The following is a 12348-nucleotide window of genomic DNA, read 5'->3' as shown; positions in this document are numbered from 1 at the left end:
GCACCTACTACGTGCCAGGCACTGCGCTAAGCACCCATCTAGAAGGGACCTCAGCAGGCATCTAGCCCCAGTCTCTCATTTTACACATGAGGAAACTGAGGCCCAGGAAGGTGCGAAGTCTGAGAAGCTGCAGACCCCACAGCCAAGCTTGGCTAACTAAGACTTCCTTCCCCACCTCAAAAACTCCACCCCTGCCTGCCCCGCCCCAATCCTACCCACTCACCCGGCTCGAAAGCCGTCGTCGAGGGCTTGAGGGCTGCCGCGGCCAGCCTGGCCATCATGGGGGAGATGAGGCCCTTGCTGGCGGAGATCCTCTCCATGATGGAGGCGGCGGGGGCCGGGGACGACGTGGAGGCAGCCGGGGCAGAGTCGCCGGGCCCGGAACCGGCCGGCGTGGGGGTGTCCGGAGCCCCGGCCGCGGCCCCGGAGGACAGGGCGCCCATCAGGCTGGGCGCGCCCACGGGCAGCGGGGTGCTCACGCGTCCGGGCAGGATGGGGAAGAAGGGCCCCGCGGCCGGCATGGCCGAGTTGGAGAGCGCCAGGGCCAGCGGGATGTTGCTGGGCAGGGCCTGCTGGAGCAGGCCGGACATCTTGCCGCCTGGCGGCTTGGCCGCGGCGGGGGGCGGCGGGGCATCGCCGGGCGCCGCCAGGGACGCGGCCGACTGCTGGCTGGTGGGCGACGCGCTCAGGCTCGAGTTCTTGCTGCTCATGGCCGAGAAGTCGACGAGGTCGTCGTTGCTGGACTCCTCGAGCTCGGTGTCCTTGGAGCCCAGCAGCGCGGCCGGCAGCCCCAGCACCCCCGCGCCGAGCGGATGTGGCGGCGCTCGTGCTTGCGCTTGTGCGACGTCATCTGGCTGGTGGAGGTGAAGGTGAAGCCGCAGCCGGCGCGGATGCAGTGGAAGTGGTTGGTGGCCTTGCTGTACACGCAGCCCTCGTACTTGCACTCCTCGTACTTGTAGAACTTCTTAAAGCCGTCCTTGGCGTACGCGTCGTCCTTGATGTGGTAGCTTTTGTGCTTCTCGATGTCACACTTGTTCTTGAACGTGAACGTGCACCCGGGGCGCCTGGGGAGGGGCGGGGGCGGATGGTTAGGGGAGAGGGTCCGAGAGGCACCCCCTGAACGGGGCCCCGGGGCTTGTGCGTCAGGAGGAGACCCAGTCCGGGGAGCCGGCCTGACCCCTCCTCACTCCCTGGGTCAAGACTGATCATTTGCAGCCTGGCCGCACCCAGCATCCCTCCATGCCCCTCCCTCTCACCTGCAATGGAAGTGAGTGGTTTTCTGCCCGTAAAACTGGCAGTCCACAGTGCCACAGTCCTCAGTGGCCCGGAAGCGCTGGAAGCCATCGTTGATGAGCTGAGTATTCTTTTTGTGGAAGTTCTCGTGGGTCATGACGTCGGAGGTGCTCGTGTAGACCTTGTTGCAGCCCACCTGCCCGAGAAGGAAGACAAACAGAGATCAGGAAGACCATGGGAGGCCGTGGGGAAGCAAGCATGGGGCCTTGGGCAAGATACATACTGAGAAGATGAGAGGTAATCTTAGAGGGGAGGAGGGCCTAGCCAAGTACAGAGATGGGAGAAAGGCTGCCCACAGAAGGTGGGATTTGAGCTGGGTCTTGAAGGAATCCAGGAAAGCCAGGAAGCAGAGGTGAGGAGGGAGGGCATTCCAGGCAAGGGGGACAGCCAGTGCAAAGGTGTGGAGTCGGGAGATGTGAGAGGACCAAGTCGCAGTTGAATTGTAGACTTTATCGAGGGGAGTCTAGCCAGAAGACTGCAAAGATACATATGAACAAATACAAAGGAATGCTAGGAGGTGGGAATTCTACTAACTGGGAGCCAGGGCTGACTACTGTAGGAGGCAGTTGGCAGGGTGGCACTAAACACTGGGGGAATCAGAAAAGGCCTTGAGGAGCTGAGTCTTGAAGGAAACTGATCAGTAATCAACAGTGATTAAGCACCTATTACATGCCAGGCACTGTGCTAAGGGCTGGAATTCCCAGGGGAGGAGGGGAGAAGGGAGAGGGGTTTTGACAAAGGAGAGAGTCTGTGCAAAGACCCAGAGACTGGAAAGTCATGGACAGAGAACAGTCCCAGAGGCCAGTGGGACGGGAATGCAGGATGCGTGAAGACAGAGGGAAATCAATCTGGAAAGGGAGGTGGGAGCCTGATGGTGTCTAAAGGCTTGAAATGCTAAACAAGGGAGGTCCCCTCTTATTCAAGGTGCAATTTATTGCCATTTCTAGAGCAGGTAAGTGGCATGGCTTTAGGGAGACCGGTCGGTTAGCTGTGGAGAGCATGAATGGGGGGAATGGAGAGGCCAGGGGCAAGGAAATCAATCAGAGACCCAGGAGTCATGGGTGTGGGGAGCAGGATGAGGCAGAGGAATGGTTCACTGTGACCCATCATCTCCCAGCTTTCTATTTTAACTATTCTTACTAACTAGGGGCTCTATTGTTTCTAGGCCTACAAGTACTATGGGCACCCTTTAAATCCAGCCCCTTAGGCAAAGTCCTAGTGGCCCTGTCCTAGTTATGGCTTCTAGTCTGGAGAGCATCCGTGCACCCTGACTGCCATTTTCTTAGTCTTAGAGAAGAAGAATCCTTCAGATTCCTGTTCCTGGTTATGTAAGGCCCTGATCAGCTCACACTACCCTTGGGCCAGGGCATGGACCCCCGCAAGGCAAGGCTGGGGGCTCTGAAGCTTCCTGGGAGTACAGAAGGGAAGCTTCCTCCTTTCCTCCTCAGGACCTACTGGGATGCTCTGACTCTGGCTCCTGACCTTGAGTGAGGGTGCATCAATCCCATCCTCCTACATTAGGCCATTAAAGTAAAACCCCATTCCAATCGCAGGGCTCCATCTGGAAGGGAATGTGGAAGCCCACTGAATCCAATCCTTTATAAAGGGGGAAACCAAGGCACAGCAAAGGAAGGTGACCTTCTGACCACTGCCCAGACAGCAACACCCCAAATCAAAAGCTGAGGTTAAAAGTCACCTTTGAACACTGGCTGGCCCATTTAGAGGATCACAGAGCTGGAAGGGACTTTTAATTCCCTCACTGGACAGATGAGGAAACTGAGGCCCAGAGAGACTCGTCCAAGGTCACACAGACAGTGAAGTGCCAAAGGCGGGATCTGAACCTGTGTTCTCTAACTCTAGTCAATGCTCTCTGCATAGATCTAGGGGCTTTGGGGAGTGGGTGTGTAGCCTCAGTGAATGACTCCATGCTCATGCATTGCCTGGGAAGAATGCCCCACTGCCAACTTGCCCTTGGGGTATCTCAGAACAGGGTCCCAGATTCCAAGAAACGCACCTGTGGCTGATGGGAAGGGCCCTCAGGTGGTGGGCATGGGCTGAGCATACCCCTGGTGCTGTCATGAGGAGGCCAGAGGCAGGGCTGGTGGGAGGTACTGGCCTCCCCCAAGGCTGAGGGCCCTCCTCCCACCAGCCTGGGTAAGACGGGCAAACCTTGCCATATTGAGTCAAAAACTGGTGGAATTTGAAATCACCCTCAAGACTTGGGTCATGCCAATGTCTGCACCATCTCAGAGTCCGGACAGCCGAGCCCCCCTCTGTCTGCAGCCCAGGTTGACTCAAGCAGACCATAACAACCCCCCTGACAAATACCCAGAAAAGAAAAAAAAAAAAAGAACAAAGATTCTGCCGCTATTTGCAGGCAAAAGGAACTCTCTTTGGACCTGACACCTTGAAAAAGCCCAGACTCTGAAAGGCATTAAAACAAAGAATTAAACAAAAACTCCTCGGGAATTATTTGCAACGCTGCTCTTGGTGTTAAAGCCTGAAAAATGTCCATCTGTATAAACAGCTAACTGAATTTCATCCGCACCAAGTAAGGGGCATGGGGAAGGCCCCGCCCAGGCCTGGCCCAACGCTGCTGCCCAGGCAGCATCTCCCTGGAGCACCCAGGCTCTTGGCCCCACACCTGTCCAGGAACAGCTGGGCTGGGAGGCCTTGGGCCCAGGGGAGAAGGAAGATGGGCTATTCTGGGCCCAGAGGCAGGGAGCCAGTAAGGGGCTTGGGCCGGCCGGAAGGTCCCTTCTCTCTATGGGGCTTAAGAGGCTGGCTGAATCAGAATGGCCTCTGCAACTTACTAGCTGTGTGACCCTGGGCCAGGTCACTGGGCCACTCCGAACCTCAGTTTCCCCATCTGTAAAAAATTGGGAAAAGTAATGGCTTATGGAACTACCTCTCAGGGCTGGGGTGAGGCATTCTAAGGTTCTTTTTTGCAAACTCTTCAGTTTCCAGAGCGGTGGCAGCTGCTCCTTCTGGCCCTGGAAGCTCAGGGGTGGGGGTGGGGGTGGGGGCCAGGATGTGCCCAATAGCCGAGGTCTGGAGGCCTTTAGCTTCTGCACCAGCCCCATGGGCAGGGAGATGATACCCCAAGGTTTAACAGAGGACAGAGCCGGCTGCAGGCTGAGGAGTGGCCAGGCCAGGAAACGGGCTGGGGCACTCTGAATGGGTCTGTCCATAGCTTCCTCAGGGCTCAAGGCCAAAACCTAAGTCAGGGAATGTGAAATTGGCAGTGAATGTAGTCAGAGAATTTGGGTTCAAATCCTGGCCCTGCCACTTACTAGCTGTGTGACTTAGACAAGTCTTTTCACTCTCTAGCCTCACTTTCCTTATCTGTAAACTGGGGTGCTCAGACTAGAGGAGCTCGGAGGTTTCTTCCATCCTTGCTGCCTATACTGGACTCCATGCTCTGGAGGGGCCCACCCTAGGGCCCCTGCTATCCTGATGAGTTAGGGCCTTCCATGGCCCAAGATATCCAGGTTGGCCCCAGCTGGGCTCCCCTTTCCTGCTCAGCTATTTACCCCTGGGTGCATTGTGGCCACCGGCATAGCCTCTGCCCCTGCACCCTTCCCACCCCACCAACTTTCCAGCTCTGGAACCAAAATTCAATCAATACAGTCCTTGGTCTTGGAAAGGCCGTGACCCTTGTCTCCCCCAAGGCTCCACTCACTATCCCTGTGACTCTCCCAACCCAAGTCATCCTCCCTGGCCACCCCTTCCCTTTATTCCACACTGCCTTTCTTTTAGAATAGAAACTTCCTGAGGGCATATCTGTATTTGGAGAGCTTAGTACAGGGTTTGGTATAATACATGGCCTCTCTACTTCCCTCCTTCTCTTCTTCCCCTTCTTCCTTCCCCCTTTCCTTCTTTCCTCTTCCTTCCTCTCTCCCTCCCCTCAGTTCCTCCCTTCCCTTCTTTCTCCTCCCTCCCTCCCTTTCTTCCTCCTGCCTTTCCTTCCTTCTTTACCTTCTTTCTCCTCCCTTCCTTCCCTTCTTTCTTCTTCCTTCCTCCCCTCCTTCCCTTCTTTCTTCTTCCTTCCCTTCTTCCTCCCTCCCTCTCTTCTGTTCTTTCCTTTGCCCTTCCTTCCTTTCCTTTCTTTCTCCCTTTCCTTCCTCCCTCCCTTCTGTTCCTTCCTTTCCCCTTCCTTTGTTCCTTCCTTCCTTCATTCCTTCCTTCCTTCCTTCCTTCCTCCCTCCCTCCCTCCCTCCTTCCATGTAAGCTTATGCCTATAGTCTGGGCAGACAGACATTGTTTGCAGGAGCTGACTAGAGGCTGAGGGATGGGCCAGGCCCAGGAGCAGGCTGGAGGTCCCTCGTAGGCTGTATTAGGAGGGCAGGAATCACGTCTTATTTCAATGGCCTCCCTCCCTCACTGCCTGCGCCCTGCACGCAGTGGGCCTTTAGTAAGGGCTGCTGTGAGGCAAGCCTATGTTAGTCTATACCAGGCACTGGGGACACACTGGCAGAAACACAAGCCTGTGCCTGCCCTCAGGGAGCTTACAATCTAGCCCTACCACACATCCCATGCGGCAGCAGAGGCAGAGGCAGAGAGAAGGGGTGCCCTGCCCTGCTGTGCCCGGGGGCAGAGACTCTCCGTACCTGCATGCAGTGGTAGTGCGTGCTCTTGCCGTTGAGATGGCAGCCGTGGTAGTAGACGCTGCAGTCGTCCAAGGGGCTGAAGCGCATGAAGCCATGCTGCAGGGAGTTGTCTCTCTTCTTGTGCATGTTGTAGTGACGGATCACGTCCTGCTTACTGGTGAATCTCTGCAGGAGAGAGAAGGCCTGGAGGTGAGCCCCAAAGTCTGGGCCTGCCGCTGTCCTCCCCAGGCAGCTGGTGATGGGGCTTGGGTGGGGGGCAGGGACTGGTACTCAGCTGGGATACAAAGACCAGGGTTAAAATCCTGCCTCCGACTGTGCCAGGCTGGTAAACCTTAGACAAGTAACTCTCCAGGACTCAGTTTCCTCATCTGTCAAACTCAAAGGCCTTAGATGCCTTCCAGCTCTGAATCTAAGATCCAAAGTCATTTCAGCTATGTAGGCCTCAGTCTCCTCATCTGCAATGTGATGACCTCTGAGGTCCACTGGGATCCTATGAGCCCACGATGGTGTTATCGGGTGGTTCCATGGGGCTGGGGATTGTCTAGTGCTTCCTAACCCTTAAGCTACCATATAAACAGCTGCCAGAATTATTATCTTACCTTTATTATTACCTTGTTCTCATCTTTTTCAGTGGGTTTCACATAGAAATGGTCCCGGGACAAGTCATTATTGTACCTTTATTCTTCTATATTTAATAATCATAAATTTATAGAATGCTTTAATCATAATAGCTAGCATTTATATAGCACTTTAATAATAATAATACTACTAATATTAGTAATAGCTGGCAGTTATATAATGTGTGGTTCTTGAGTCATTTTCAGTTGCGTCCCACTCTTTGTGACCCCATTTAGGGTTTTCTTGGAAGAGATACTGGACTGGTTTACCATTTCCTTCTCCAGCTCATTTGACAGATGAGGAAACTGAGGCAGAGAGGGTGAAGTGATTTGCCCAGGGTCACACAGCTAGTCAGTGTCTGAGACCTGCTTTAATAACAATAATAGCTAGCATTTATATAGAACCATAATAATAATGATGATGGCTAGCATTTATATAAAACTATAATAATAATAATAATAATATTAATAATATTAATAGCTAGCATTTATATAATGCTATAAAGTTTCCAACGTGCTTTACAAACCTTACTTATCTCATCTTGTCCTTATGACAACCCTATGAAGCAGGTACAGTTGAGGAAACTGAGGCAGACATGGTTAAATGACCTACCCTGGGACACACAGCTATAAATGTCTGAGGCCATGTCTGAACTCAGGTCTTCCAGACTCCAGGCTCAGTGCTCCATTTTGGACTATTATTACTCAGGTGGAGAAATGAACTCCTTTTTGCAACTGAATGAAAGCAGCAGTCTGTAAGCTCATCCTGTACAAGTCTGCTGAAAACAGCTTCAGGATTATTTTTGTTATTATTAGCAGTGACGGTATCTAGTGAAGGGTAGACTCCCCTTGGCCCCCAGGGTTATCCCAAGGGCATGCCTAGTATTTATTACTGAGAGAATCAATCCACCAGCAAGCATGGAATTCTCCCATGAATGATTTGCCCAAAGACACAAATGAGAATTGCCTGGGAAGGGGAGGCCCTGTACTGATCCATCTAAGTGTATCTGAGTGCACCTAGGAAATGCTGACCTCTCATTACTACCCCTAGGGGCTCTCTATTGCCCCAGCCGTATACACAGGTCCATTGGAAGGGGGTAAAAACAGAAGATATGCTTCCTCCCCTCTCTCCCACCACAACTGGAATGGTATTTCTTCAGTCTTCTCTCTGCCATGAAATGGCAGATGTGTGTAGGCATGGGGACAAGCAGAAGCAGGCGCAGATTTGGGCTCGTAGGTTACTGGTACTCTCTGCAAGGCTGAGTTATTCTGTGGTAGTTTGAACCCCCAGCCACGCCCAATGTCTTGGCTGCAGGGCAAGTGGCCGGATCCACTTCTTGCCCCCTACCCCTCTTACCTGATAGTTGCACTCAGGGTCGAGGCAGTGGTAGTGTTCCCGGTACTGGTATGCACAGTGTATGTGGCCGCAGTGCTGACTGCCAGAGAACCTGTGAGGGGAAAAAATTCTGCTTAGGCCAATCCCACAGGCACTGACTAGATACCTGCTCTTTACTTATGCTAGGCACGGAGGCATAAAACCAAGAAAACAGTGCTTGCCCTCAGGGAGCTTCCAGTCCACTCATAGCTATACAGGTAAATAATCGTCAAGCTCATTTATTTATTTATTATTTGACTCATGATCTCATCAATGTAGGGAGCTCCCAGAGGAGGAAATTCCTTCTACCAATGCAGATCACAGCTTCTCTGCAACTTCTAGTCTGAGAATTCACTTAACTTAGGAGTTATGAGTTGTGCAAAGTCATATAATAGGCAGGATTTGAACCCAGATACTCCTGGTTCCCAAGGTCACTTCTTTATCTACTAGGTCCCACTGTATCCCCAATATGGAGCAATTTCAGGGTGGGGAAAGCTAGCATCACAAGGTTTTGTGGAGGAGGAGGAAGGAGGCCACCAACCAGCCCTGCAGGGGTCAAAATGGTGGCAGGGTAGAAAGAAGGAGAGATGGGAAGGAAGTGAAACATAAGGAGAGGGAGAGAATCCGGAGTCTCAGGATTATAGGGATAGACAGAAGCCATCTAGTCCAATTTCTTTACTTTGCAGGGGCAGAAACTGAGGCGAGGGTGGTTAAGTGATGTGTCCAAGGTCATACAGGCAGGATTTGAACTGAGGTCCCTCTGGATGGGCAGCTAGGTGGTGCGGTGGATAGGGAGCTTGCCCCAGAGTTGAGAGGACCTCAGTTCAAATCCAGCCTCAGGCACTTCCTAGCTGTGTGACCCTGGGCAAGTCACTTAACCTCTGTTTGCTTCATTTTCTTCAACTGTAAAATAGAAAGAATATTATCATCTATCTCCCAGGATCCTTGTGAGGATCAAATGAGATATTTGTAAAATGCCTGGCACATAGTAGGTGCTTTATCAATGCCTCCTTTTTCTTTCTTATAGTTACTTTGTGAGGTGAGTAGAGCTAATTATTATTGCCATTTTAGAGATGAGAAAACTGAGGTTCAGGCAGTGGTATCACTCAGACACAGACATATGGTTAATAAGTGGCATACTTGAAAACAGGTTTCTCCTGAGCTCTAACCACCATGTCCTATTGGCCAGGAAAGGTCTGGGGCTTGGGGAGAGGTGGGCCCGAATGGCTCCAAGTTGGGCAGTTCACCCTGAGACAAAGACACATGGCTACCCCAAGAAGGGGAGCTGGAACCAGGAAGAAAGCTGGGTTCCCCCAAGCCCGGGTGGGGATAAGAGGAGCCCCCAGAGGAGTTGGGGGAGGGGGGGATGAGACAAGATGGGAACCCAGTTCAGCCATTCAACTAACAAGTGTCTACTATGTGTGAGGTACTTGGGTACTGGCTAGGGCATAGTCCTTGCTGTTAAGGAGCTTCTGTTTCATGGGAGGCCTATGACAAAGAGCCCTTTGCTGCTCGTTCTTCACAGGGTTCTAAATTTAGAATAGGACGGTACCCTAAAGACTACACCGGCCAATCCCTTCCTTTTATGGTGGAGGGAACTGAAGCCAGGCAGGTGGGGACTTGATTAAAATCACCCATACGAAGAGGCAGAACTGAGGCTTGAACCTGGCCCCCTGATGCTAAATTCGGGGCTCTTTTCACACGGGAACACAGTAAAATAAATTCAAGGCAATTCAAGGTAGGAGAAAGAGCATGAATAACTTGGGAACAGTGATCAGGGAAGGCTCCCCCAGAGGAGGCAGCTTCTAAGAAGGCCCCCCCAAAGAAGGTAAGGCTTTTAAGAGGCTCAAGATAAGATGAAACCAGACTCACTCCACAGAACAGGGCGAGTGTGCTGGGTCTGAATCAATCATCAATTAACAGTGATTGAGCACCTACTATGAGCCAGTATACTGTGCTAAGCCCTACAACAAGAGTGAAGCAGTCCCAGACCTCAGGAGGCTTACATTCTACCAAGGGAGGTAACACGTGTGTGTGTCTATATGTGAATAATGACCTGGCTTGGAATACAGGAAGCCCTGGGTTCAAATCCTGCCTGTGGCTAGCGCATGTTGGTTGTGTGGCCTTGGGTAAATCACTTAACTTCTCTGGGAGTTCCCTTCATTGATGAAATGACAGTTTCAAGCCCCATCCCTTTATAAAATAAATACAAGATAGGTTGTTTTTTTTTTTTTTCAGGTGGGGGGTGTGTACTGGCAATCAGGAGGATCCAGAAAAACTTCTTGTAGGAGGAGGTACTTGGGGACAAAGTTTTGAAAGGAAAGAAGGCCTCCAAACAGTCATAGATCAGAAGGAAGCATGTTCTAGGCACACATCCTTGGCATATGAAGCTGAAAAGTCTGGGAAGGAGGGCATTTGAAAGCCTGCCTAGGCGTCAGTGACCAAGACAGATGGCCAGGGCACACAGTAGGCGCTTACTAAATGTTCATTGAATTAACTGAAGTATAGCCCTGTTAGCTAAGGATAGATAGAGGCAGGAGAAGGCAAATTTGGGCTTGCATCTGTCAAGGAAGCAATGAATGCCCCAGGAGAGGCAGCCAAAACTTGTGAAGTGGCTTTCCCGGACTGGGAAGGTAGAGGAGGCTGGGAACGGGCTGGCCCTGTGGCTGATGCTGACGAGGTGTCTAAAGGGTTATCTCCATCCCCGGCATTTTCTGACACTTGAAACAGTCCAGAGTTATGAATTTTTTAAGCACAGCATCTGTTTGGCTTCCCACAGTGGGGAGCTCACACTCACGCCCGGCTCACCAGCCAGCGTGAAGCCCCGGCCCTCAGTCCCTTCCACCCCGCCCACCTCCCTCCCCACAGCCCTTCTGATGGGATGCAGTGTTAGAGCCCAAATGAATAAATACACGGACCAGAGTCTTCGCAGCAGCTATGATGAAGTTAGGGAGCTCAGTCAGTGTTTACAGACAGGGCCGGTCCCTCTAACGATGACGTGTGAGCCCGAGAGGGAGAGGAGGGGGAGTAAAGGCCCCAATTGTGGGTGGGGGAGAAAGACTACACACAAATAAATATTTAAACTGGAGCTGCCAAAAGGACCATCTGTTGAGGCGCTAATAATGATAATAATAATAATAATAGTAATGATGATAATAATAATAAGAAGAAGAAGAAGAGGGGAAAAGCCATACTGAGGAAGACAGAGACAGACACATAGAAGAAGAGGCCAGAAGAAGACAGTGAGGGAAACTGAGGAGGGGGGAGCAAAAGACAGACAGAGATGGGGCGGCCCCCCATGCCCTCTGCCTGGTTAGCAGTTAGCACTGCCCATGGACCTGGGAAGGTGCTTTGGGTGACTCTTGGGCTGAGTGACAAACATCAATCTTCTCCCCACCCCCATTTGTTTTAATGGATTTAAACAGTTCTGCCCACAGCTGGCCAGTGAAAGCACAGACCCAGTGAGCCTAGGGTTGGGCTATGGGGAAAAGCAGGGGCCACCCTGCTTCCTCCATCTTCCATCCTAATGTGTTGGTCCAGGGGGCAGCAGCCACACCCAAGAGGGCCCGAGCAGGCTGAGTCATTCCTGCTTCTGGTCATCACTCATTCTCCCTGAACAGCTCAGTGACTTGGGGAAACTAAGAAAAACAGTGCAAATACTGTGTTTGCTTATTTTTGTATTGGGGGTCATCTCATGGGTCATTAGTGCCACAGCCCCTTACTAAAAGGGTACGTGAGCATGGAAAAGACCTACGTAAAATGCCTGAGTGCATTTCGGGCTGGCCAGATGGAGGGGATGACCTCTGCACCCATTTTACCTGGTCCCTGGGGACCCTCTCTCCATACCAGCCTCCCTCCAGGAATGGCCTACCTGGCAATATATTTCTGGTAAATATTTACATCTTCGGTGACAGCTGGTTTATCTGTGGGCAATCCGTTCCTGGGGAGAGACACACAGGTCATAAATAGCTGATTGGAGAGGCAGGGAGATGGCCTCCCTTACCTCGGAGCTTCTAGTCCCTTAGTGGGGAGCTCAGACCACCCAGCCCCTTGTCCCCCTGCCCCCTAGGGTTCTGAGGGTGTCAGGCTCATGGCAGAGAAATGCCCTTGGCAAATGAGGGTTACCCATTCAGGTTGCTCAGGTGAATGGTCCCCTATCTGGAGCTAATTCTTCTAAGGCCTAGGCTTCTGGGGGGCAACATAGAGCTTAGCACCCTTCACAAGCTTTAGGAAGAAGGTTCCTGGACCTGAGATAAGGAAGGCACAGGAGGACCTGCTTCTGTCCCCATCTGTTGTCACATCCAGGAGCAATATATGGGCGGACAGTGGCATATCACAGGGCAAGGGAAGGAGAAAGCACAGGAGCAGAGAAGAGAGGAAGAGCTGGCTCAGGCGGTAAGTGTGGGCACGGCCAACACCAGGGACTGTCTGAGGAACTCAGAAGGGCTGGAAT

At 52.1% G+C, this 12348-nt stretch overlaps 1 protein-coding gene across 1 annotated transcript in view; it reads right to left on the bottom strand.

The window, feature by feature from the left end:
- Positions 1-12348, bottom strand: part of CASZ1 (castor zinc finger 1) — a 98167-nt gene that overhangs the window by 27348 nt on the left and 58471 nt on the right. Inside the window, 6 exon segments of the mRNA XM_078145681.1 lie at positions 224-803; positions 806-1064; positions 1257-1429; positions 5904-6068; positions 7878-7968; positions 11767-11835. Of these exon segments, the coding sequence (XP_078001807.1) occupies positions 224-803; positions 806-1064; positions 1257-1429; positions 5904-6068; positions 7878-7968; positions 11767-11835 (1337 nt within the window).

This window comes from Phascolarctos cinereus, unplaced genomic scaffold (genome assembly GCF_003287225.1).
Source record: "Phascolarctos cinereus isolate Bilbo 61053 unplaced genomic scaffold, phaCin_HiC Scaffold_726;HRSCAF=1367, whole genome shotgun sequence".
Taxonomy (NCBI): domain Eukaryota; kingdom Metazoa; phylum Chordata; class Mammalia; order Diprotodontia; family Phascolarctidae; genus Phascolarctos; species Phascolarctos cinereus.
This window is presented reverse-complemented; position numbering and strand designations above follow the sequence as displayed.